This window comes from Loa loa (genome assembly GCF_000183805.2).
Source record: "Loa loa unplaced genomic scaffold supercont3.140, whole genome shotgun sequence".
In the NCBI taxonomy this organism is placed as follows: domain Eukaryota; kingdom Metazoa; phylum Nematoda; class Chromadorea; order Rhabditida; family Onchocercidae; genus Loa; species Loa loa.
The window spans coordinates 1-27,311 of NW_018108320.1; the positions used below are offsets into that span (position 1 = coordinate 1).

General features: G+C 37.8%; 5 protein-coding genes across 5 annotated transcripts; 2 read left to right on the forward strand and 3 right to left on the reverse strand.

The window, feature by feature from the left end:
• Positions 1 to 643: 643 nt before the first annotated feature.
• Positions 644 to 2,132, reverse strand: LOAG_01682 (CUB domain-containing protein; the record flags this gene model as incomplete). The annotated part of the gene is made up of 5 exons (XM_020445812.1): positions 644 to 749; positions 1,000 to 1,232; positions 1,379 to 1,487; positions 1,581 to 1,671; positions 1,717 to 2,132. Coding segments are annotated over 5 exons (954 nt in total), but the record flags the coding sequence as incomplete, so codon positions are not given.
• A 2,203-nt stretch (positions 2,133 to 4,335) lies between these two features.
• On the forward strand, positions 4,336 to 5,437 carry LOAG_01683 (hypothetical protein; the record flags this gene model as incomplete). The annotated part of the gene is made up of 3 exons (XM_003137221.1): positions 4,336 to 4,467; positions 4,888 to 4,983; positions 5,297 to 5,437. 3 exons carry the CDS (start codon positions 4,336 to 4,338, stop codon positions 5,435 to 5,437), a joined length of 369 nt encoding a protein of 122 aa, XP_003137269.1.
• A 2,194-nt stretch (positions 5,438 to 7,631) lies between these two features.
• On the forward strand, positions 7,632 to 13,303 carry LOAG_17857 (La domain-containing protein; the record flags this gene model as incomplete). The annotated part of the gene is made up of 12 exons (XM_020450520.1): positions 7,632 to 7,715; positions 8,924 to 9,330; positions 9,439 to 9,575; positions 9,909 to 10,012; positions 10,473 to 10,631; positions 11,195 to 11,339; positions 11,419 to 11,595; positions 11,691 to 11,909; positions 11,995 to 12,088; positions 12,244 to 12,475; positions 12,588 to 12,754; positions 13,039 to 13,303. 12 exons carry the CDS (start codon positions 7,632 to 7,634, stop codon positions 13,055 to 13,057), a joined length of 1,944 nt encoding a protein of 647 aa, XP_020305783.1. The 3' UTR covers positions 13,058 to 13,303.
• Positions 13,304 to 14,795: 1,492 nt separating this feature from the next.
• Positions 14,796 to 15,261, reverse strand: LOAG_01684 (hypothetical protein; the record flags this gene model as incomplete). The annotated part of the gene is made up of 3 exons (XM_003137222.1): positions 14,796 to 14,988; positions 15,106 to 15,152; positions 15,181 to 15,261. 3 exons carry the CDS (start codon positions 15,259 to 15,261, stop codon positions 14,796 to 14,798), a joined length of 321 nt encoding a protein of 106 aa, XP_003137270.1.
• Positions 15,262 to 15,283: 22 nt separating this feature from the next.
• LOAG_17858 (pangolin) lies at positions 15,284 to 25,979 on the reverse strand. Its single transcript, XM_020450521.1, has 9 exons — positions 25,598 to 25,979; positions 24,174 to 24,289; positions 21,541 to 21,653; positions 18,716 to 18,895; positions 18,257 to 18,517; positions 17,846 to 17,959; positions 17,538 to 17,703; positions 17,335 to 17,438; positions 15,284 to 16,960 (listed from the first exon to the last, which is right to left on the reverse strand). Exons 1-9 carry the CDS (start codon positions 25,645 to 25,647, stop codon positions 16,745 to 16,747), a joined length of 1,320 nt encoding a protein of 439 aa, XP_020305784.1. The 5' UTR covers positions 25,648 to 25,979; the 3' UTR covers positions 15,284 to 16,744.
• Positions 25,980 to 27,311: the final 1,332 nt, after the last annotated feature.

Consider the following 27,311-nt stretch of genomic DNA (forward strand, 5'->3'; position numbering starts at 1 on the left):
CTCTCTCTCTCTCTCTCTCTCTCCTCCTCCTCCTCCGCCTCTTCCTCCTCTACTCCTTCATTCATTTCAAATGGATAACGAAATTATTCGTTTTTTAAATCATGTGCAGTTCATATCATCATCTTCGAATTTCCTGTCCAGTAACAAATCTTTTGCATGGTCGAAGACACCAAATACTCTTATCAGTTTCATCATCTTTTTTGACAAACAGCTCCACCAATCTCTTAATGACTTTTTCTTTTTTCCTTTTTTTAACCGCAACATTTCATCGGAAGACCTTTATGTTTTAGAAATCACCAAATATTCAATCCTTTTCTGCAATCATTGTCAAGTTACCGCTCGACTGAATACTGATACCGATGCGCAAAAATCTTGCAAAATAAAACTTCATGAACTTCTGCTTAAAATTTTAATCAAAAGTTCTGATTAAAAAAATTTTTTAACAAAATGAAATTGATTTAAAAAAAGATTAAAAAAAATAAAAAACCAATGATTAAAAAACAAATACTCATAAATTGAATTAAATTTCAGGAAATTTGACAACTTATTAATTTTCTTTAATAAAATGATGAGGTAAGTGACAAGTAATCCATTCCTTAAAACTCTCAAGAGATACAAATGATTGATAAGCACAATGAACTCACTCGTACTATGTCGTTGTTACCACTGTAAAATTCAATGATATATCCACGCTTTGTGCGAATTTGGTATGGTGGCACCGAATCGTAACAGAGTTTTTCGAGATGGACCTTAATGATATCTCGAAAGCTTGATAATGTGATAATATGTTTAGAAATTTCTCGAGAACTTGGTAATATGTTTGGAAATTCCAGAGACACAAATAAGAGTGCTTCTCGCTTTTTGTTTAACTTTTCTTGAAGCTTTATCAATCCTTCTCCCCAAACCAATCATCATCACATATTTTTACATCAGGAAAGATGTCTTTCTTGAAGAATGCTTGAAATTTTATAAAACGAATGAAAGTGACCACAGCCTTACTTTTGGATGCATCTGGTAGATGTCAATAAAGTCTTCATGGCAAGCATAACGTCTCAAATTAACATATTCCAAGGAAATCATCAAGCTAAACCCTTGACGAGGCGCCAAATAGTATGTACAATTGGTGTTGGTTGGATAAAAATATGGATAGTTAGGCGAGAATATATTACCAACCAAAGCATCAACATGGAAATTACATGGATGTATTTCAATGGCATTCGAAAGGAATCGTCCTGGAAGGTTGGTTAAAGGTCAATAAACGAACTAATTGAAAAGAAGTAATGATTGCTTCAAAACTACTTCCTCATTCGATTTTTTTTTTCTGTCTGCAAAATTCCTTGGCAAAAAGAATAGAAAATATTGTTCTGAACAACGGTACCTTTGGGAATAAGACTATAAGTACCATGAAAACCTTTGGAAGTACCAGATAATTGCACGTGGAATATAAGATACCTCGTGTGAGAATAGAATGTTTGCCCAACTTCGATCTTAAAAACACGTAAATATATGGTACCACAGCAGTGAAGTGAAGTGTGGTAAATACAATAATGTATGTCCAAGAAATGTTACAAGAATGTTACCTCTCTGGCACAGAATTCACCGTTATAAGCGGTCCTTTCATCGATCAGTCCATCGGGTGTACCATCAAATAACCTTAAATAATCATTACATCTAAATTGCTGCTGTGGAAAAAACAGTTCTTTATTAATTACTCACCGGTCGGTTCGTGGTGAAAGGTGAAAGTAATCAAAAGTCAATTCAATAATGTATCCATCAGGAGCTATAAATTTGTACAGTAAACATAAAAATTGGTGCTGCAGAATCACTGATGATGGAGATAATACCGATGATGATAATGATAATGGAGCTTTTGGGAAGTCTGGTGACTGGAAAATACCGGTAGAATTAAACTGGACACAACGACAGCTAGCCAGTGAGGTGTTTGTTAGACGTGGCAAAAATGACAAATACAGATGCCATATCAGGAAAGGAATACGATAGACCGCAAGTCTACTGGATGACAGAATGCATGTAAGACCAATATTGGCCAAATAGTGAATGAGACAGCTACCATAGACTTGTATGATTTGCATAGTTTGGTACGAATCTATTTTCAGAATTTCAGCTCTCATAGTTGCAAGGTGAAAGAAGGCAAAGAGATGTCCACCTTAAAAATTCACTAAAAGATTGTGGTAAGTTAACAAAGGTACATTTCATGTCTAAGCTTGTTTGCCAATACTGCGTATGTGAATCCATAGTTTCTGACATGATACCGTGAAATTCATGTGATCTCATGACCAAATGCGCTCTCCTTTTCTTCCTCAAAATATCTTCAAGTATATTCCACAATTAATAAGCAATAGGGCAATAGGCAATAAAAGATGTGTAATAACAAGAGATAGGTCCCAGTTGCCCAGAGATCCCAAATTGGAATGCAAGCTGGTCCACTTAGCCTCTGAAGTTCTGCGTGTATGCATATATATATATATATATATATATATATGTCTGTGCGTGTGTATATGTGTATTGTGTGTGTGTATGTATGTATGTATGTATGTATGTGTATGTATGTATGTATGTATTATGTGTGTTTCCGTATGCAAATACATGTGACTGCAACCGTTCGTATATTCATGTTCATGTAAGGTGGCATGGCTTCAAATATATATGTGCATGTGTGTGTGCCGTAGGTCTGGTAATAGGAAGGGGAGTTTAGAGATATAGGATAGGATGGGTCTAAGTAGAAGAAGAGCGCTTGTTTGTGGTAAAGGAGCATTGTGGCGAATCGGTTGACAATATATCTTTTAATTCCTAATTAGCTTTTTACTATGTATTTGTTCCGCTGGTTTTATTGATAAAGGATTAAGCAGAGGAAAAAGAGAAAATGAGGTTAGACTGAAAGCGGCAAGGGGAGTTATGCTTCAAGTTTAATTTCATGTCGTAAAGTTTGCCAGTTAAGAAAGGATAGACTGCAATTCTTGAGAGATGGGTTCTTCTATGGTTGCCTTAATTCTCCATGTTATTAATGTCACTATCTTTTCCATGCTATCGATGTCACCAGTTTGTTATTTGCTCGAATCTATAATTAGTTGCTGTAAGATCGTCCACTCATTCACTGGATGATATTTAATCGTTATACCTACCTTTAAATTATCCTATTTGATTTCCTCTTCATTTAGATAGCCAGATGTGTCCCTTCAAAGAATGTTTCTTTGGCTTCGTCGAACCAACTGATCCTTGGCCAATCAACTAATGAGATACAGCAAGATGCTAGGCTTGATTAAATGAAAACTTAAGTGCTGGAATTTGGTCGTTGATTAACAAAATCAATTACTGATTTAAAATATATTTTTGTTAGCTTAGTGTGTACCAAAAGGATTCTTACTGTGGTCAAAATTGTATAGTGTCTTTTGAAAAATTATGCTTTTTAAAATGATAAGTGAGCGAAATGGTTTAAAATGGATGAATAAACGAATGGGTGACAATAAATCGCCCTTTCCTGACGAGTGATGTTGCTGAATCGTAATTCGAATGTCATTTTACACGTTTGTATTTTGCAGGTTCTTATTAGAGAAAATATATCCATTATCATTATTTTTATTTACATTCTCAATGAATTACCTGTACCTTCTTTCCAAGGCCGCTCCAAATCGGATGAAAGTAATTAAAAGTTATTATTGCAAGATTCAGTGTACTAGAATCTGGCGAACAAAGGACAGTTCCTGCTTTCTTCTTCCAGACTAACGATCGAAGAATTCAATGCTCTTGTTAAAGCATTTGCAGCTTCTTTACTCTTCATCCTGTTCATAGGCGCTTAGAGCAATTCATTTATCACATCTGACAGTTACGCACGTGAAGTAGACGACCTAGATGGCAACAACCACTTATTTTCTTGTTAGTATCTAATCAGATTCTTGCTGTCCTTCTGCATACCTCAATTAAGGATATAAGATTAAAAGTTAATCAGATGACTCCGATTGATAACCTCAATAACTTATATTTTTGTAGCAGAATTTTCCACCTACAAAGTTACTCGTAATAAAAGGTCCAGGTACACTTCACTGATCCTTCAGGTAACCACTAGTTGTAGAAAAACTTATATGATACAACACTCAGCAGTAACACGTCACTCCGTTAAACACATTGCACAAAGTGATAAAAGAATGTTCCATGCTAAGACTGGTAGCTTTCAAAGTACATAATTTCATCCATCCACTTTCGGATATTAGACTTAGAAAGAGTGGCTGAAACACTTTAGCAACATTCGTAAGTCTTCGAGGAAAAATAGCACAGTTGAACAGCGATCCGAAATTCGGATAAATCGGTTGGAGAAAGATGATGTCTTTAGAAGAAGAAGGAGGAAGAGGAGAAGGAGGAAGAGGAGGAGGAAGGAGAAAGAGGAGGAAGGAAAAGGAGAAGGAAGGAGAAGGAGGAGGAGTGGGTGGACGACTGATATGGAAAAATGACGTATTTCAAGGCAACCGTATCCTGCAATGCATAAGGTGCATTTCATAACGTCATGCTTACCTGCACTAATCTCTATGTGTGCGTCTGTGCATGTATGTCTGGTGTATATATGTTTGTAGAACTTTGGAGCTCCCATATGTCACCTACAAATGTGATAGGGTGGGAAGAAAATTAAGAGCCTTATTCATTGGATAGACTGAGCAAAGCTGTCAGTAAGTCTTCTAGGGACGAAGAAGCAGGCAGGCTCACTTTGTGAGGCCATCTCATTTCCCATGTCAATGCAGCAGCAACATTTTTTCATATGACGTGATACTGCAGCGCTGAACAACACGCCGAATTGCTTCATTGGGATCAGAATTACGTTTTTCATTTAGGATAAATGTGATCGTGTCTTGCCTTAAAAGGCATGCAGGCTTTCAGGCTTACTTCTCTCTTGGGAATTTAGGTTTAGAGATGCACGGGATCAGTGCAATCTTCTTGACAACAGGTGCAAAAGGGCATGCTTTTGAGAGGCAGGTGAGACACTTATCAGAACTAATGTGCAACTCGACCTCCAAAGGCATCTTACTAGAATTTCCCGACACTTTTTCGCAGAATCCTTCAGTACTTATCTTACGCCCTTTGAAGATCAGTGATCATCGACAACTCACTGACAGGTCCTTTCTCACGTGTCATACACTTTCATCAAATTTTCTGTGTTTCTGTATTCTCGAATTCACCCCTTATATATGGTTGTCTTTTTTTGCATTTTCTTTAAGATCGATTAGGGAGAGAGAGAAAAGAAGTGGTATCAACGGTAGATTACCATCATTATGATTGAAATCAACAGGATACAGAAGCTATGAGTATAACCAGCCTCAGATGGGTAAGTGATACAGCCACCGCGTTGCATCCCCCTCCAATGTGGCAAAAGAATGGTAGCCTGAAGTTCAAGGTGCAAGTTCGGAAAGCCAATTTTCCCATTACTTAAAAAGACAAGCAGAAACGCAGATCAACAACATAAAGATAAATACATAACTGGCCTAGAGTATTTTGGAGTACTTAAATTCATAAGAGATACCGGAAATGAAACATGTGGGACTGCAGAGCGAGTAAGGATCATATCAAGTGCTTTATTTGTAGCAATTGGATGGATAATACTATGGTAAAGTGATTAATTCTTGCCCTTTCGTTTATTTGCAAAGCTTTTTTTCTCTTTCTTGCTAGTAAGTTCACTGCCTCTTTCATCTTTTCCGCTCTTCTGCTCTCGAAATCCTCAAGAGCAAGAATAGAAGAGATACTTTGGTCACCGTACCATTACATTATCCTACAGCAGTTCCACGACAATGACAGCAAATTCACAAATGCCATTCCGTTGTTGGTGGGTATCATTCCATTTTTCATAACAATATCAAACGTATAGATGAGCAGGAGAATGGGGTAAAAGAGGGAGAGGTGTACAGGGTGGCATGGATCCTTGCCATCCTCTCTCTTTGCGATGCTACCCATACGAGGAGGTTCTATTTGATTCTGCTGTCGTCATTGTCGCAGACGATGGTGCTCTCTCTTTCCCTCTCAAACTGATTATTACATATTATTATTATACATATGCCTGACATCATTGCCATATGCCAAGCCTCTCTCTCTCTCTCTCTCTCTCCAAAATTCATTAGTATCTCCTAATGGGTCACTCTCTCCTTCTTTCTCTCCAATACAAATAAATTCCCGCAACAAAGGTAGCGATCTTATATATGATTTCGGGCAAATGTACCTTATGTACCGAACTTCTCTTATGTCCTCTAAAAGTTTTGCTGTACCTACTGAGGTCAAGGGTCATATGTGTAACAATGTCATACTTTATTGCGTATATTTGCGTTGCGTCTCCTATATATATGTATTGCTTAATGAATGGATTAATGTTCCATGCAAGATGCAAGTGTATGTGGTAATGTGCGAGCATTTACACGTGGATAAGCATAAGTGTGTAGATGGGTATGTGTGTATCCATTGCATTAGGGGCGAATGTTATCTGATTGCATGTGATGTAGCCATTCTCCTCTGCACATTTTCTGTTGTATTATATCGTCGGCATTTGCTCAAAGAGTACATGGATGATGGTGATTTCGATCAATAATATGTTATCACTCCCTCCTTACTCTAAATATTCAATTGTATGTTCGTGGTACCTGCATTTCCACATGAATCTCCGATATATACTGTCACTTGATCATAAGATTGTGTAGCTCTTTCGCTTTTCTCCAAGTTGCAGTGTTTTTCAGTGCATGTATCCTTCACCCAACTTGAATTCAACAACAGTTAAACTGTCTATGTTTGAAGTAAGACAATTAAGAGGGTACGAAACACTAAATGATCTATTACTGATATCAACTGTAGGTAGTCATAGGTACACAGGAGAGTTAACTGAGTTATTTAGCGTACATCAGATAAGGTAAGAACAGCATACCTTAGCCATTTAATGAGCCAGAAAAAGAAATTTAACTTATGCCTCTTTTGTAGAAGAAAAACCTACTGCATTCCGGGATTTAGCGAATCTCCTTAGTGCCTTGCTTTCTCCCTCTCTTTCTTTTCTTTCTCTCTCTCTCTCTCTCTGTCATTACCGCTCTCTTTAAATCCGCATTTGAGGATATGCGGTATGCATGCAAACTCGTCCCTATTTTATGTTCATTTACATTTGCACAATGCATATACATGCATGCATGCATGCATGCACATCTCTTCCCTTTCTTTTAGTGCTAGCACTTCGCTGGATGATCAGCATAATAATTTGCATACTGCAGTATTATATGGAAATGATACATGATTAGTGGCAAGTTGAATATATTGCATGAAGTAAACTGAAGCTGGTATCAGGGTGAGGATAGTTCGCGTCGACTGAATCGTATTGCGTTATCCTAATGTGACGTCATCGTTATGACAGCGAATCAGTGGCGATATATATTTGCAGGATGGTACAGTTGTTGTTCCATTGCTCATTATCGTTGGTATCATTGACAGTATCATCATTATCAGAATCGTTTATTGCCCCTCTCAGCGCTTTTTCCTGTTGCACGCTAAAGTCGTCCAGTTATTACTCAGCGAACAATAACAACAGCAATTTTACTATTACCTCGACAGCCATCAATTGCAGTAATTAGTCAATATAAATGTCAATTATGGCTTGAAGGATGGCTGTCATCAATGAACAGGGAGAACCGGGCGCATTCTTTATGTGCACCGAAACGTCACCCCGTTGCTATATCATCCAACGGGTTTGACCTTCCATTATATCTTTGTTGTACTTTCATCAAATATGCAATTCCAGATGCGTGTGTGCTTCTTTGTGCATCTCTCTAGTAAGCAGAACTAGGTACATTATCCGTGTCTTGTACTCCTTGTTCATCTGTAGAAACCAGAAGTATTGAAAAGATAAAGTGTACCCTACAATCAGTCCTTCAAAAACGGTGCTGTTGTGAAGTTATTTTGAAAAAGAATATCTATAGAATCATGGTCAGTGACACTCCATTCACCTATATTTCTTGTTACTTTTGTCGAGCTTTTTTTTCGAATTTTCTTGTCAGTTTTTTATTCTTCTTACTCTCTTTCTTTGTGTGCCTTACCATGCAGATAGAATAGGTTGAGTGATTTCCGTCTTTTTCAAGACTTTTTCAGGCGTAAGAAACAATCAAAACCAAGATTGGAATTTGGTTTTGATTGTTTCTTACGCTTACTGGAAGTTGTATAGGCATTGGTTTTATTAATTTTCTGCATGCATTTTTCGAAATTAGAAAGTAGCATAGTGGTTTATGCTGACCGAATTCTCTAACTTTCAAAAGTTGGATCATACTGGCAATCACAGAAAAGGAGTATGATCTTTCATCTGGTCGCTAGGATAAGCACTCTTACATTGTCGTTGTTAATGTTATGAGAGACATTAGAGATGGCTTGTTTTACTCTGCTGGCAATTAGTTTGTAACTGTCGTTATTGTCTGGAAGTGGAGAATCATTTCCGTTACGATGGGAATAATAGCAGTTACATTGCTGCTAGGTGCTCTCGTAATTAGGATTTGTCATATTCTTACTCTCTCGGAATAGACTTTACGGAAATTTGTGGTATTTCAGAAGAATAACCAAATCTATTTTGAGAAGGGTTTTGCATATTTCTTGGACTGCTGGGATAACAGTGTGCAGTTTTCACTGGAAAATTTGCTCTACAGTTTCAAAAATACAAATCAGCCATCGAGTAGGGTAACTTGTAGCTTCTATCTCACTTCATCGTAAAGATCGAAATTGGGAAGGTAGAATAGTTCTGATTAATATAAGAGGGTTTGTTTGGGTAGGAGTTCATTTTTCAAGTTCCGTTCGACGTTGTTAAAATAAAAAATGCTAATGATTTGTTTAAAGTATTCTTAACAAGTAAGTTTTACTGAAATACCTACACAGATTGAGTAGTATCTAACGTGATTCGTTATAATTTTAGGTGAATTCTAGTAGTATTGATCGGATGTTGGACGACATGATAGTGCCATCTGGTGAGTGCGACACACCTCCTACACCAATGTTACCTTGGTGGTTTACAACGGAATGCGAAAATCAACTCTTGGCTGCATCGGATTCACCTATCATTCAGGTGCCGATGAGCATGTCCACAACACTTCTTGCACCGTCGGCACCACCACCACCACCGCCACCACCACCACCACCACCACCACCTCCCCCACTACCACCACCACCACCCTCACTACCACCACCACCCCCACTACCACCACTATCTCTAGCAGTAGTAGCTGCACCGACTCAGCGAATAACTTCCAATACAGTCATATCTCAGTCTCCCGAACAAATCAAGCAGCAGCTTAAAGCTCAGCTAGAGTATTATTTTTCAAGGTAAGTGGCTTCCATTAGAAAATCTGAGGAACGGGTTATCAATTTAGTTCATAAATGCCTCAAATTCATTATTGTTGAAGTTTACTATGCTTCAGATTCTATTTTCAGAGAAAATCTGATGACCGATAAGTTTCTGCGATGTCAGATGGACAACGACCAGTATGTACCGATACGAATCATTGCTAGCTTCCCAAAAATTAAGCGACTCACCAGTGACTACAGTTTGGTTGTAAAAGTGCTGCGAGGTTTCTTTCTGACCATTCGTAGTGTTGTGCTAACTTTTTTTTGCTCATTTCTATCATCCTCCATAAGATTATTCAGAATAAGTTGTAGAAAGTAGGATGAGCTCGCATAATCCGGATCGACGCCTTCCTAATGATGCTGAACTATAGTTCCTAGCAGAATTCTACTAACGGTTATAGCAAAGAATAAATGGAAATTGCTATTCAAAAAAATCAACCGTTTTCATTTTTCTTCATGTATAGTTGTAATCATTAGTTTTATTAGGTTATTTAGACATATTGAATTGCAAGTTCCGTTAAACGCCTATCAAGATTCTATTTTATTTTTATTTGCAGAATCATCTCAGGTGCAAGTTGACGAAAAAGGACAACGGGTACGAGCCGTTTCAAAACGATGCACTATTATCCTGCGTGAAATACCTGAGTCGACCGATGAAAAGGTACTTCTGTCTTCTTTTTTTGGAATGTATAATCTATTTCTTGTCGCACATCAGGCAACTACACCAGTTTGGTTGATATTTTTCCTTTCTATCATGAATTATTGACTCAGTGAACTCCCTATTCTTCCACTTCTGATATACCTTCTAAATTCTATATTTTCAATTTGTGTTTTATAAGAGTTACACAGAATTTGTTTCGCTGTCTTTGCTGTTCTGTTCTATGTTATGGAATCAGGGAAAATCATGTGAATAATCTGTCTCTTGTTGTTCTGTTTTTTTAAGGGTAGTGTTAAAGAGTGATAGAAATGGGAGATTTTTAGGATACTAAATCGTCCTCCATCCAGCATTTCAATCATCCTATAAATCTTAAAAAGAATGTACGAAGGAAATTCTGATGCATTTTCTCAGAAATTATTGGAAGGCGAAATGCACTGAAAGTGATTGTGCTGTAAGAATTTAGGAGGTGGCATCAATGTTCACTGGTGGACCACCATATCTGAGCCTGCAATACGGCCTCAATAATAGCTGGTATGTAACGTTCGAGTCGGAAGAAGCTACGGAACGTGCATTCTTGCACTTGCAGAATCTCGGCAAAACTTTAAATAACAAACCGATCTGTGTAAGTATTTCATAATCCGTTGTTTTAATGACAGATTTCTATTAAAATAATTTATGAGCTCTAGGCTCTGTTTGTCGTCCCGTTTGCAATATTCTCTTTCAGAATATTAACAGATAGACTGGTAGAGCATTACAGTTTTGAAGGTAAGTAATATCGTAGTGGTGGACTATGTCAGCTGTGTTCTTAAACGTACTATATCGTTTTATGAATTAGAGAGAGTTCCAAAGTTTGAAATGATCTGTTAGTAATCGAAAAACTCCATCGGGAAACTGTAGGCTTACTAATTAGTTGCATCGTAATATTTTAGTTTTACCAGTGAGTGGTCTTTATCCAAATGGAGCTCCTATACATAGTTGCAAGAAGTCGTGATTATGGTGTATTCCTTCCAACATATACACTGTTTGATAACATTCAATGAATAAGATGAGTCAAACGAACTAATCACTCACTAGTTGATCCAAATTTTAATTCTACATTTTTAGTAGTTCACAAGCATTTGTTATCTGACTAGAAAGCCTTAGTCTATTCTTTATTCCTTATTCATACTGCATCAGTAGTTTCAGGCACGAATAAAAACAGGTGGCGCACCATATTCAGAACCGTTGAACTTGATTCGGGATCGATCTCCGTCTGCTGTACCGTCGGAGGTTTCGGGCGACCCCGCTGTGTCCGTTCCCGTCGTGCCCATTCCTTCACCGTGTTCATCTGGTATTTGTCATGTTCTATTTACTTTTCTTAATTTCATTTGCGTTATAATAGGGATGAAATTAATTGGCTATTATTGCAGATAGTTTCGATCTGGGCCAAATCCTGGCTAGTTACGGGTATGTACCATGTGCGACTTTCAAGCCTGGTACAACGGTTGTTCATATTAGCTCTACTGTCGGTACAACTGCTAATCGAAGTGCCAACCATCGACTGCGAGGTACTTGCTCTGCTGGACCAAATAGTTGTAATTTTCGAGGTTTGTCTTGTTATCTCATTTCCGTCACTGCTGATACGCTTTATTCTGATATAAGGAAAACCTTTCAATATACACTTTATGGTTCGTATTTTTAGGTTCCAGTTCCAAAGCACGAGGTGGTTTCGTATATAATCAGCGAGTTTGCACCAGCGATCATCGTGATTTTTGTACAAGTAATTACGACCACGGAGGAGGTCGACGAAACAAAAACCATGGTGATGCTCATCGTGATGGTTATCGAGAAAGAAACAACGATCCTCCAACTTCTGTTCGTTCCCGGGGCCGGCAGAATCGTCTTAATAATTTTTATTCTAGTCGGTTTCTCAATGCATGTGTATTTATTTAAGCGGAGATTTCGTTATAAGACTATCATCGTAGGAATGTACATGGTCATTCCAGGTACAATGCGGAGTCGGACACCAGTTGAATCACAAAAGGCTAATCAAAACGATAACATGCAGCGGCGCTGCGACTACGATCAATCGAGCGGCCGGTAACGCTTTGCATATTTGGTGGTAATCACTTTGAAGAATTGTTGGAAACATACTTTCAAGGTTCTTTAATCGTGGATAAGGTTCTTAGTCACGGAAGACGCTTTATCATTTGGTATCCATATACATCGCCTTATATTCAACTGATTGTTTTTAGAAATATGCAGACACGGCAACAACGGCGTAAGCAAAGGGATATTCCGTTATCTGGAATTTCGTCGGGGAATAATAAAAGTGTAATATGCCCTCCGATAATTTGCCTACCGCCAGAAGAAGACAAAAAAAGTGAAGAGCAGCAGTGTTGTTCAAAAACAGCTAGCGATGATGATTCCAAACTAGAGAGGAGCAGTTCTCGTAAAACCGTCGATACGGAATACAGCTTTGAGGAGGTTATCTTATTAAATTGATGAAGCACCGTAATGATAGTGTTAATTACTTAAACTTCAGTTTGTTCGTCCAAAGAGTGTATATATAAATAAAGAAATGATACAAGTGTTTCAGGGTGCGTTTCCTTGTCTTTCTGAAGAAACATCTCCAGTGGTGGAGGTGAAAGAATCAAAATCGCGGAGTAAGCCAACATTCAGTTCAGTAGCCGCTGGTAAAAGAGAAGAGAAGAAGGAAGCGAAAGAAAGGAAAAGTTATGCACAGACGCTAAAGCAAAATAATGGGTAAGTTAGATTTTTTATTTCGGGTATATCGATGAGGTTGTAAGGTAAGTCCGGAGAGTCACAGATTATCTCCTGACTCGAAGGTCGCACAACAAACCGAGGACAGAAAGATAGTTTTATTGAAGTATGGTAATCTCTTCTATATTGGGCCTGGTGTTGTATTCCCTTATTGAGATACGGTGTGGGAGAATTCTTTGCATGTTTTTCTTTTTCTACTCCATTATTCCATGTAAAATGTTTTCTTCGGACTTCTTTTTATTTTTCATAAATGGATGAATTTTCAGATTGCTGCAAACATCTTGAACCACTCCCTGTTGGTACATTTTCCGTACTAACAGTGCTGTCATCTTTTTCCAGAGAAAGTCGTTTCATTCATCATTTTTATTGCATATTTCCATCCAGTCTTTCTGGGAAATCGGTTTTTCTGGGTAGCAATTTGTTATATTTCTGGGGCCAATATAACAACTTTTATGTGTTGCAATATTGCTCTTACGACGCACTTATCACTTCCGACGTGTCCACAGGTGTTTTTAATACTCTTCGTCTATAGGAGAGAATATCCTTCATTTTAGTGGGATGGGAGATATTAACTTTTTAGAGTGGTGCATGGGGAAGTATGTTATCCGGTACTCCGAACTACTTATTTAGTGTTTCAATTAAGGATGGCATGCATAACCTAGATCTTTGGCAAAGGGTTAGGTGACCAATAGTGAGGTGGCGTGTAATGGGTTGTTGGAGCTGATATGTATCCGAATTTCAATTAGTGACACAAGTGAGCATCGAACTGGAATTAGGCTCTTACAGCGTTTCCAGATTTCTTCAACCACTACGGATGTATGCTATATGGATACAGGCAAGTTGTTCATCTTTATCAAGTGAATCTTAACGCTATCAATCAGAATTACTTAATGAGGTAGTTAAATCTTTAGTTTAAATTTTTTTTTTTTTTTTACTTCATTTACAGAGGTTGTTGCTTTGCTCTTTTACCCGTGCTCTTATTGGCTTACTGCACTTCTAAAACCTGCGGCCACTGAGCTATTCTGATTGGAATAAGAATTTGAAATCTTACATACTTATATACTCGCATCTAACCACGGAAGTAGGGGGTGCGAAATAGGAGCACTTTTCATCTCTCTCGTGATTTAAGCACTCTTACTGTATGTGCATTTATTGTATAATGTGTTATTGTTTGTTTATTTATACATGAAATTGATAGTCATTTTTAGGAAAGCTGTAATTATTTTTATTGTATGATAACAATTGTTTAAATAGCTAGCTATCTGTCCATCTTTGTATATATATATTTATTATTTCATACGCGGTAAAAACTCTCAATGTGATTGGTAATTTTTTTGTGTTGTCATCTCGTGTAGTTTAGATAATGTGCACATTACGATTTTTTGTTTTGTTGTATAATTATGTTTTCCCAGACTTGGACTACTTTTTGCTTCTTTCCAGTGATTTTTCGCTTCTTGTCTTCTCTATATATTTTTCTTGTTCACGAGCAAAATTTTAGCGGCTAAAGAAAAAAGGAAACTCTTGGTTTTCCTTCGTGCTATATGGCGGTAGGTAGTAGTAGGGATATATTATGGGTGAAGGATACACTGTTAAGAAAATACAGGCTATATTACTTCAGTGATAGACTAAATAAAAACTAATTATGGCAGAAATTCGGGAATTGAGGATGTATTTTCGCGACAAGGAGTATTTGAAACTAATTTATCGCGGAGGATGCCAGATATTTCCGAAAAGTCATAGTGACTAGAGCAATGGACCTGGGACGTAAAAACGGCCTGATGTATTTCACCAGCTGTGGGTATTTTTGATTAGAAGATGTAACCTCGACTTAGTCTTACTGAAAACTGGAAGGATTTTTACAGTGCGGTCCGATATGTTTATTGTTCCAGTGATATGTTTAATCAGTGAGGGATAAAACAGGGTCAGAGTTCAGAATTCATAATATCATATCCTCTTCCTAGCAATTCTCCGTACTTCATCTGCGTGAGCAGCAAATGTGGACATGTGATCCCTGCAATACATATTACGTAATTGAATTATGTCGCGTGTCCCCGCGTCCCCATGTGTACAGCGCTGATTCTCGTACACTTTCGCGCTTCTCACGGGTTGGCGATGCTGATGTTCCAATGTTGCCTGTTAGCTTTCGCAGGAAAAAGGCTTGCAAATCCACTACCGGATCAGGTCCCTCTCTTATGGAGTCGAAGTTGATAACTTTGCTGGAGAAATCAAAAGGGGAAGAATTGAATAGAAAACTGCGGGATTACCATTAGATATGAACTGAAGATTTGTTTTACACTCAGATCCAGGAGTACCAGCTAATTCCTTCTATTAACCTCACGCGCCCAACAGGTCCGTCATTAGCTGATTTTGCATTTCCGATCTTAAAATCGTATTTTTTAAGAACACACTTTCGTCTTTTCAGTGATCTGCATCGCCTGCATGTTTGTATCTCCTGTGTTCTCAGCAAAAATCTTAATGCCTTTCTCCATCTGACCAATCGCTTCCCACTTCTCTACTTCAAATATGGATTAATAAATGCGATCTTGCTTCAAACGACGTATGTTTATTGTGCTGGATAAAAAAGTGACTGATGGTTCCAAACTGCAGTTTGGCTCCCATCAGTTGTGTACACAGACTTCATTAAATTGTTATTGCTGAGGTTTAACAACGATCCCAGTGACATGTCGGTCAAATCTGAAAAAAAAGTCAGCCGCAGAAGAAAGTTGTTCCCCAGTACTGTCCACATAGTGGCAAATGCGCAAAATACGAGAAAATGCCGTAACAAAAATATCAGTATTTAAAAATACAACGCAAATCAAAGCTTCCCGCATAATTTTAGTGAGAACTACTGCAATTAGACCTGTCAAAGCTCAGCTCTGATTACCGGAGAACAGGTTAAAACTCGACCTTTTAAAGGTAAATACAATTGGTTTTCCTCCTGACATTCTCATGCAATGTGATGCATGGAGTCGTCGAAAACGCCAGTCACTAAAGTGGGGCTTTGACCGGTCGACAAAGCATTACTAATCTGAAATGCAAGAGAGGGACGAAAGATGAGAATTATACATAAATGAGATAACAGTAAGAATGGGAATCAAAATCGTAATTGTAAACATAACCATAAAGATCATAATAGTAATAATTATGATAATAACGATAACAAGAACAATGAAAGATGTGTTCATATGCAATAGGAACCCTGTTTTTATGGCGAAGAAGCCATTGCCATTCTCGTCGTAAATATCACTACAATTTCATTCTATTACTGCTCCTTACAATTGGATAACATGGAAAATAACCGTCGGTTTCCTGTCACCAAAATATGCTTTGATTTTTTGTATCATTGTTGGAGGAACGGCAAGACTGAGCATCTGCATCTGTAGGATGACATGTAGTGCATTTATCCCTCACCATAGGATTAGATTGTTCCCATATAATCCAATTAGAACACTATGATAAGATGGGTACGCTAAGCCTCACGACAAAAGACGGCACTAAACTATACAATACATTATCATCAGAAAATGAAGAGCAATTAGCGCACTGAATGGTGATTGCATCAGAAAACAGCTTAAGGCAAACTTTGAAGACCGTGTACCAACGACGATTAAAACGAGGACAAGCATGTAACTAAGGCTAACAACAAGCAACAACATTCTTTTCAATTCTCAAATGTTTCTGATCGCTCCAACGCTAATATCGGTTATGTCATCCTGTTCTTTCATTTATACCCCTTCGCATCGTTCATTATGGATCAGAAAACGAAAACGACAAAATCGATCTTCAAGGCGTAATAATTTGACCTATTTCGTTTCGCGATGCTCTTGCGATGTGAAGGTATAGCGCTACAAAGAGCGAATAACTATTCAATAGGAGTGTGGTTTAGCATGCAAGGGAAATTTTCTTGATCCTGAACGAACAAGAATAGATGCCAACAACAGCCTAGAATGATAAATATACAATAAGGAACTACTAGCAAATAAGAGGAGTGGTCTGCTGCTCGTTCGGTACCTGGTTTAACATTGACCGAGATCTTTCAGCAGCGGCGGCAGCTGCAGCATCCATATCATTTTCTGAATCAGTATCACGACCGCTCAATACACCACCCGCAACTGGTCCAGATAGTGAAGACGGAGTACCAGGGGTTCCTGGTGTTGTCGAGGAAACCACTCCAACTGGTGAAGATGCCTAAATATATACGTGAAAACAAATGGGTACTGATGGAAGCCTAACTTTCCCCAACGGCACCTAATGCTGATTTGATCTCTTTTGTCCTTTACTTTAGGAAAAACTTCATAAAAACTTAAAAGGAAAGCAAATGCATATTACTGCCAACCTCAAATGTTTACAATCCTGCTATGGGCTGATAACAGTCTTACAATTTACAGGGTAGGAGTACCACCATCATGAAGAAAGCAAAGAGAGCGAACATTTGGAATTAGTAATGTTCCAAATAAGTGTTTCGGCCTGTTGGTACCCGCACACCCAGATGGCTTATATGTCCAACTAATCCACAATTCACGAAACATCAAAAGTGAATGACGAGTTAAAGCTCAGCTCACCTCGCGATACCAAAGGCATCTCTTTTTCCTTTTACAGTGCTTACACCACTGGTCCTGATTTACAACACCAAACCGAGCCCGGCATTTTTTCTGTTCGCCATTATCTGCAATTTCTTACCATTTTATGATAAATAAACTAGATTACAAGCACCTGCAGAATGATGAATGAACACATAAAATATATTTTGATGCAGCTCACCCACCAATAGATTTATCGCGTTTCCGTTTTTTCTTCTTATTGATCGCATAATTTTCACGAGCCGACCACCCAGGATATTTCTGCATATGTTGTTCGCGATCCGTTTTAGCAAGCTCATAATACCTTTGTTGTTCTTCTTTTGGTAAATCGTGCCACCTCCTGCCAAGTTCCTATAGCATTTTCGAATATATTGCTTTAATATGAAATACCTTTGAAGACAGTAAAGTGCACGCATAAAAAATCTTAATCCTTTTTCATGTACTCTGAACTTTGCTTTAGAACACAGAATTTAGATTAAGTTAGGTAAGTAACCTTGTTGAGTTCGGCACTTTGCCTTTCTTTATAATCTAGTTCTTCCATTAATTTCGGCCTATTTTCTTTCATGAACCACATAAATGCATTCAAAGGCTTCTTGATGTGCTGCTCCTACAAAAACTGGAATTTATAAGTGGCTAAATAAACAAATTTTTCCAGTAAACAAATAATTCTTTTTCTTCAAAACAAATCTTTTAAAAAAAACTTGTACGTGAATCCCCATAACTACCACGAGAAAAATTCACTCAAAACTCGTTGATAAGAAAGTACACTGAACGAGTTTCAATTGCTCATTTGATGCTCTGTGAATGGCGAGCTGAATCAATGAAAAATCAGTTTCATCGCAACAGCAAACGAAATGGGCAGTTACAACAGGATTGGAAACAAGTAAACTGAAATAACACCTACCTTAACTTTGGGCGGTTTGCTTTCGCTCTTCGCAGTCTTGGTATTGTTAGCACTGCCACGTGAATTACTACTCGGCTGTTGGGCTAAGTTACTGGCCATGGAGGTGATCGGTGAACCCATCTGAGGTAATCGCATTTGGTTTATTGAATTCAGTGGATGCGGAGATGCTGCGGCCGCTGCAGCCGCATTTTGCATATTGCGCATCATTGTAGCTGCCGCCAACGGGTTACCCTTGGGGGTAGCTGTACCCACTCCACTACCCTTCAATAGACTCATGCCAGTATTTCTCCACTTCGCACCTCTTCCAGAACATCTTTACCCAGCTACTAAGACCACAGCGATAAGTTTGCTCAACTACTTAATATCGCCAGTTTATTAACCCCCCCCCCCCTTCTCCCAATTTCGAGAAAATAGCAAAGCACTGAAAAACGTTAGCTATGACGAGTAAAACACACAAACCTGGAATAGGGAACTTGGAGACGCAGGCCCAAAAGGGAAATTCCTATACATTTCGAAGGTTGGTGACATAGTTTGTGCCGCCTGTTGCATGACGAATGCTGCATAGGTCGGCGACATTGAACGAGCATCCATCGGTCCGCTGGGCATCCTACCGAACGGCAAACCATAAGGAGCCTGATTCTGAAATTCAGTAATCTGTTTCAAACAAATAACGACATTGACTAAATTAGTAGTTAAAAAATGCAATATTAGTATATTTTTCACTATCTCGTAAAACTATATGATATTTGCATAACAATAATCTACCATCGATTATCGGGAGAAGTCAAACTGCCACAATTAAATTACTTCAATAACATCCATACTTCCCTGTCAATTCTCAATCTCAAGATAATGGGACTTAAATCAAAAGGATTCTAAGGAATCCTCTTGATTTAAATCCTAATCTTTTTTCGATATACGAGGATGACAATATATTTTACACTACTATTACAATTGACTACTTCTCTGCTCTAGAAACCACTAACTCTTCTGATCTTTTGTAATTTGGAAGGGTCAAGAAAGAATAAAATGATTTAAGTGTGACAAGTCATTGACTTCATATGCTCCGTGATCCTTTTTAGACCAAAATGAAAAAGCCTATTCCTTTTTGTACCCTTACTTCTCCAATATCAAACTGGAGAAACGTATAGCTACCACGTAGTCACTTGCAATGAAAGTCTAGTCGTTGTCGCTCTAAGGTGGGTGTTGCCAATTTTGTTTCATAAATTTTGAAAAAATAAAGAAATATTCCAACATTTAAAACACCCTTTCGCAACCGTGAACCTCTGCTTTGAAAAGTTCTTTCTTTGACGAGTCGGGTTACTAAATTTAAGTAATCATTTACATTTGCTTACCTTACGTTTAAATCAGATTTCATTATTTCCTATCCTAAGTTCAAACAATACTGCCAATAAATTTTCACTACTAAAATTTTTAATTCATGCTCTCTATCAACAAACAAAATTTTGAACAAATAAAAAATGTTGGACAAATAATCAGTATTCTTCGAATAAATGATTAAACAACAGTTTGATTATGCAAATAAAAAATTGCTCATCTACTGCATAATTAAGCCAAGTACTAGCACATTTTTTACGGAAATGTAACGTCTAGAGTCTGAAAATTATAGACTGCGGTGTTCATTTATACATAAAATGCTTAAACTTTATGGCCTTATCGTTTGTACTTGTTTCCTTCTCCATGCATTCTCCTCCCTTCCTCAACTGCTCTGTTCCACTTTGTTTCTCTGAATAGTACCTATCTTTGCAGATTTAACCATTTAATGTTACACCTCCATTCCTATGATTTTTTTCAATTTTTCTCACTTTTCCTCTGATTAGTACCTCTAACTATCTATCCTATCCAACAAATGGCATTTAAAAATGAAAGGATCATCATTGCATGCATCACTACTGTTTTGTAATTTCATTTCTTTTTCATCTAGAAAATTTTCCCTTTTAATTGGGAAACTTGATTTTCTCTTGTGTACTTCTTTTCATCCACTCCCAGTAGGCTTATATCAGAACGGATCTCTATTCTGACAACAGCGGTCTATCCTTCTTCAAAAGATCTAGCCTTCGTTTGAATCTATAAATTTTATGCTTCCCACGATTCATGATCTGCATCAAAGACCCGCCTGCAAAAACATTTCATTATGTACAAGGGCTTATAGCTATTCATGATTAATGACACAGAACTTACAAGGCTATCGATATCATAACAGCTTTTTGTTTCTTGATCGTGTACTTTTCTATTCGCAAGTTTTTTAGAAGTTTGTAAATAATCATTTATGAAAGACAGCCACCAAACTAGCCAAGTTTTTACTCCTTTATCTAACCTTACTTGGAGATCTAAATTTAATATACCAGTACGATGTGTAGGAAAAAGAAACTTCAATCATTCTAACATATGGAACAAAACAAAACTAGGGGAAGTGGGAAGAAAGACCTTATTTGATTCTGATACGTAGACATAATCAAGCCTATATTCCAGTGCATCAATCAAGCAAATATGTTCACCAGAGACTGGTCATAACAAGAGTAAATTTCGAAAATTAGTGCATTCAATCACGGAAACGGAGTAAAACAAGGCAAGCCTTCAGGCATTCATCGTATTCAGCCTCCTTCTCATATGCTTTCAGTCCTTGCTGCTGTAGAATCAATCATTTTGCTGTTTCTGAGCAAATCTTAACCCATAACTCAGTTCTCCAATAGCCCAAGATTATACATAATCGACGCGCATCAATCATCTAAGGAGCTCTTTTTGGCTCATTCCAAAGCGGGGACCACACCGCACATTTCATTCGTTTCACACATTTTTTCAAGGTTTCTGCTGCTCATCTGAGCAGCATTTACATTATTAATTGCAAAATTTTCACAACCTAGTTTATCACTTTCCTCTGGCTTATTTCTAGCTTGTTCGACAAACTCATTCATGAAAATATGTTACGGAACAATTTGCATTTTCCTAAATATACAAAGCCTTCTCAATCCCTTTAAACTAAATATTAAGCTGGTTTGGGATAGTCTAAGAGCAATATTGTACCAATATCGTTCTTTAACTTTCAGCTACACTTTTTGGGGAATGACATATTCTTATATTTTCTAGACACGATATTAAGTCAATTCAAGTTTATTTTCAATTTCTTTCCCTCCTTTGCACCTTGATAAAACATCAATCTCAATACACCGCTATATTCTTTGGAAATTTTCACTTACATCGGGTGAAAATCAAGTTTTATTTATAAAAATATTAAAAGAGACATGACAGAGTAAAACGCTAACCGGTAGGAAGAATGGATAAAACAGTGGCAGCGGTCCATAAGTTGGAGATAGAGTGGCTGCTGAAAAAGTTGGAAAAGTAGGCGATGGTTTCACGAAAGCGCCAGGCTTCGAACCTAAAAGGAACATAAACCTCATTAAATTAGATACATTGTCTAAGATATGATATAAAACCCTAATAAAAACAAGCTGAACGTTTCAAGATTCCAATGAAATCGTCATTCAATGCGTAATTGAACGCAACAGTTCACGTTTGATACGGCCATTTGTGATCTCATAAAGGAGGCTCACAATGTCAACCAATAAATTATTTTGAAAATTACTTGCTCCTTCATTATTAGTCCTGATTCCCACTCAAAATATGCAACTCATATATGACTTATTGTTGAAATGTTTTTCGGTGGCATCAACAACAGTCAACAGGAGCGTTATCATCAAACAAAACAAATGGAGAAATTAACAGAGAAATTCTTGCGGAAGGACAAACAAGCGGTTGCGTGAGTGACGAAATACCACCATCATAAAGAAATTAATGGACAGGTTAAAAAACTTGACTCCTTCTGCAGTTCGTGACATGTTTTTTAATTTAAAACAGGGAGATCAGAGCCAGTGAAAAACAAAAGGAGGAAAAACGGCTGGTGATAATGTCGCTAGGTAAGGAAATTATGTCGTCATAGAAATCCTTATAATTCCAAGCAGAAGTGACCATAACTTTCTACATATTATGGCTTATTCCATATCAGCGACCATTCTATAGCTCACAAATACAAGAAAAATTATCAGAAAGAGACAACGCTTCTCAATCTAAAAAAGCCAGACACTGAGGGCACATAAGAAGCAAAAAGGAACAACTTGTTCCCTAAAAAGAAATGCGGTCTATTTGTTGCTAAAAGAAAGACAAAAACCAAAAATAAAAGTCCTTTAACAATGGGTCAAAATGGATTAAAATATAAAGCACTATCTTCATTTTATTTCCTCAACTTTTGCCCACCTCATTTCCTTTCCTGGCTTCTTCCCTATTTACCACTTCTCCGTTTTTAGAGGATTGAGTTAAATACAAATTATGAGCGAAGTTCTAATAAGGCCACATTGTTGACTGCAAAAAACAGAATGTGCCATACTCAAAAAAACTATCAGTTTTTCATATACATAAACTACAGTCTGCAAAACAAGATATAAATAACCTCCCATCGCAGTTCATTACGTTATTTTCCATTGCACATTACGTCAAATTATCGTATAATTATCGTTATCGTCAAATCCGTTCAATTTCGAGTTCTTATCATATGCTCTCACAAAAAAAAAAATGTTTCAAACGTTATGTCGACTCCCATATCAAAAAAAAGCATTTTCGCCACTGTAACATTAAGATTATTCTGGCCTTTTTTATTATTTTAGACAAATTTTTCTTGCTTTCACCACTGTACCATTCAGATTATTCTGGCCTTTTTTATTATTTTAGACAAATTTTTCTTGCTTCTCTATCTTCTAGTATTATGATGCATCTTCTACCGTGATATCATCACCGTTACTTGCTATCACTCTCCCCTTTCCACTGTTATCATATTACCACTTTCTATATGATGTCCACCTTTTCACTTAAAGACGAAGCAGCAAACTGCTTATATAATACAGCCCAAAACGTACCGTTGTTAATATATGCACGAAAGGGAAACGATAGATAAAACAGAATGGAAAGACTAGCAGCTGTGATGCTAACAACTCCTGAATGGAAAATGGATGCACAAAAGGGGAGATGAGCTATGGCGCGAACATTACACATAGTTATTACGGAAAAAAGTGCCTCTTCTCTGAAGTGCGAAGCAATTTTATCCTGTTCCTGGGATGAATGCAATCTGCCATAGCTAGGGATAGTAACTATGCGCATGCTAAGAATGAATGACATGTGACATCATGTGGGAGTAAAAAATCCACAACAGCAAAGACAGGTAAAAACAATCACAACATAGAATAATAAGTTATGTTATAGAGAAGCGAAAAGACATGGAAAAACAAATTGCGTCTAGAAATCAACATTTCCGTCAAAATGCAAGGAGTCCAATACAAGGTTCAATGGAACAAGACACAAGCGTTCGTTCTAGGGATAACTATAATTTACTGCACCAGATAACCCTCACTATATCTTTAAACTCTACCATTAGCTACTTAGAATGAAGTCGCTCGTTTGAAATAAACTTGGCAACCAAACAAAACTAAGGAAATTAAGTATAAATTGGGAGTCTGTCGCTTATGTTTTAGGCTAACGAATCAGCACTTATCCCGTAACCAAATGGAGAACATTAAGCTACATTGATTTCCAACTTTATGTATACATAAATATAAATCATATAAATTTATGCATATATAAATATAAATTTATGTATACATAAATATAAATCAGGAATAACATACATTGATTTTCAGAACCAACAAAATAAACAGGACTTAGAATGTTTCCCATTCAGACCTGAGCTGTGCTATATGAGTTGTTGGACTTAGAAAGTTCTATACCACATTGGCACTCTATGAAGCAGTTTTAACTACTCGTAAACGAGATGAAGGTTCTAGATATTTCGCTGACTAATGACCGTTGCTTGCTGGTGCTAAAATGATTGGTCATCTAACAAAAGTCAAACCGATAATAGAGGAGGATGGTGTCCTTGTTTCCAGCTCTGTTTCCAGAGCCACATCTTTTTTGTCCTCCGTTAACTGATGCGACGACTGCGCCGTTTCTACATCATCCGCATCATTCCTGCAAAACACAACTGTTTGTAACAATTCCCACTGCTTTTGATAAGTCTTACTTTGAATACGGCAAATGATAATAAAAGATGAAACTAAACATTCCTAAGGCCCTCACTGTATCTTACCAACATATTATATATTATACTCCTGGTTTTCACATGAGGTGAAGTATGGGTTAGCTAACTCATACATCTACGATTCACTATTATATATCAATATAAAGGTTTGATGTCAAACGTCAGGATCAACTAACAAACAATGACGGAGACAATATGTATCAGATAGAATAGCGATTGACAGAAGGTTTTCTTTCAAGGGGGAGGTATCATAGGGTCTATTTTTCGACAGATAAGATGAAAACAAGGAAGAAAAGTTTGTCATATTGTATTCCAGAGCTACACAAATTACTCTCCGTCCAAAAAGTTTCACAAGTAGTCTAGATTAGGAAAACTGAAAAATAAAACATGGAAGTTTGTCGCTTGTTCCACATAAATGAAAACTATTTGTAAAACGACAAAAAGTGCGATTTACGCAACGTATAAAGAAGCAGATTATAGTTGCTTTAGTCTTTTAACCATAAAGTATTATGTCAGAATTGTGAAAATATTGATAGATTTTGCAGTTATGATGTCTCAAAAAAAATTTTTTTGGTAACAAAAATTATCTCACAGAAAATTTTCCGAATATATGTACCACAGAAGAGAAGTAGTAACGACAGCAACAGAATCCTACATAAACTTTAGGCAAAGTATGATTTCAACAGCCATCTTCAACGTATTGCACAGAAACATAAAAAAGGCATAATTGTTGTATGTGTGGAAAGGGAGAGAGAGAGAGAGATCCAGAAAATGATAATAGAACTGTGACACATGAGAATTATGCACTAATGGTACCATTTTAGTTCACAAGCAGCTAAGCCTAGATGGACAATTTGGAAATAACCTCTTCGCAGAATGTTTCTGAACAGATTTGGTAAAATAAATTTCAGAGAGACGCTAAAGCTGGTTTCATATGCCTACTTTTACAAACACTTAAAAAGTGGAAAAGCAAACGGAAGAGAAGAAAAAGTAAATAAGAAGCAGTACCGGAAGCCGATAAAAACGACCCTTCTCATGAAGGCTGGCTGACAGAACCCCTTCGTTTTTTCCTCTTTCTCCCTTCCTTCGTTCACTTGTCAGATCACCCCTGTTTAAATTTCATGGTTTTCGGAAACCGGTAAATGTAACGAAGGAAAGCTTTAGGACATCAACAGCACAATTTACTGTAATACTTAGTAGTCCTGGCTAATGGAATTTCGGAGTGAAATCGGACAAACCTGCGGAAGACTTTCACTTCATCGGCGCCATCGTCAGCAGCGCTACTCATAACGGTGACTCGCCGCAGGATATCCACTGGAGAGACTGTCGGACAGTATGCGGCCAACAATAACACTGACGGATATATGAGCAACAGTATTAATAATGAGAGCAGTAAGAAGAGCCAAATGGCGATAACAGAAAGGGACGAATAACAATAACGAGAGGCAATAAGAAGAATAACCAGGGCCGGCAGCCAACCGACCCTTTTGGCTCATTCGATCCGTGATACTATAAATGTTAGATGGTGATGGTGGTAATCGCGGTCAAGCCAGGATAACTCCCAGAATGATGTCTGTGTGGCCTACACTGTTCCTTCTTCCTCCTGAAAGATGCCTGCAAAAATATAATTACCTGACACATAAAAATCCTCCTCACAATTCACTCCTCTACCCCTTCAAAACTGTCCCTCCACTCGGTCAGTCCGGACCATTCCGTTCAGTTAAGTTCGGATCGGAATGGTCCCCCCAGTCAGTCACAACTGCTACTAGCAACAGGGCAGACATATACAGGCAAACCTCCTCTTAGATCCGCCCGTCTCTCGCTTTCTCCCCCACATGTTGCGAGAGAAGAGAAAACGTACTGCTTCATTGTTGTGTCTAAGAGGAAGTACAGATGGTAAAATGTATAGCAAAGAGTTCACAAGGGAAAAAGAGAACACAAGAGACAAAAATTCATGTATGCTATAGCCAGCTGAATAAATGGTCAAAAGAGGGGAAGAGGAAGATGAGACGTGCTTTGTTCTCTGCACATCGAGAGGAAATGAACGTCCTAACAAATAACAGACGCAGAGACAAATCACATATACTGCCGATGATCATGCAAGAAGGGTGCCTGTTCCGAAACTTCACGTGCGCTTTCGGGAAGCTATACGCATAGAAAACTTGGCATTGGATTATCTCCCCAGAGATTCCCCGTATTTTTCCACTCCTCTCGCCCAATCTCGATTTTATCTTCTGGAAGAGAGAACAGTACACGGCCATTTCCACTGTCATCTCACACTCCGGGTTTGACGTATATCCCTCTTTCCTCAAACTTATGAGTATCAGAAACAACTATGAGCTGGGAGAAGAGGATTTCCTCCTGAGACGTTGAAATTCGCTATTTGGGAATTTATGGTTTGTGCGGAGCACTTGCCTACTATACTGCGGTATCGTGAGTTGACTGAACGGTATCACCGGAATGATGAATCAAACCAAGACGCAATTTAGCATACGATAATGTATAAAAAAAGCTTCCTTCAGAACTATTCCATCCATTATGCGCGCGGTGTAGCATCCATCGTGATCACCCCTTCGCTTCTCTCTACTCTAATTTTCATATGTTGTTAAGAGCTATGCAATTGTTCCTTTTGTTACCATTTCCCCATGAGGTAATCTCCTGGAAGTCACCTCTCGGTAACTCCTCACTGCTTGTCCGGTACTTCAAGATTACCTGTTATTTAGCAGTTGTGTACTTTGACTGAAAATAAAGAGAGTTTTATCCCATTCTTAATCTCTCCAGTCCAATACATTTTTCTCAGAGAGATGTGATAAAATGAGGTGCTCTTGGCTCACTAGTGACTTCTAGAATGTACGTTTTGCTTAAGATAGGACCTTAGATATATGGTACCGATGAACAGAAAGATCGCACACTGGAAGATAAGTCTGCGGCAAAAATGGTGAGTGGAAAGAT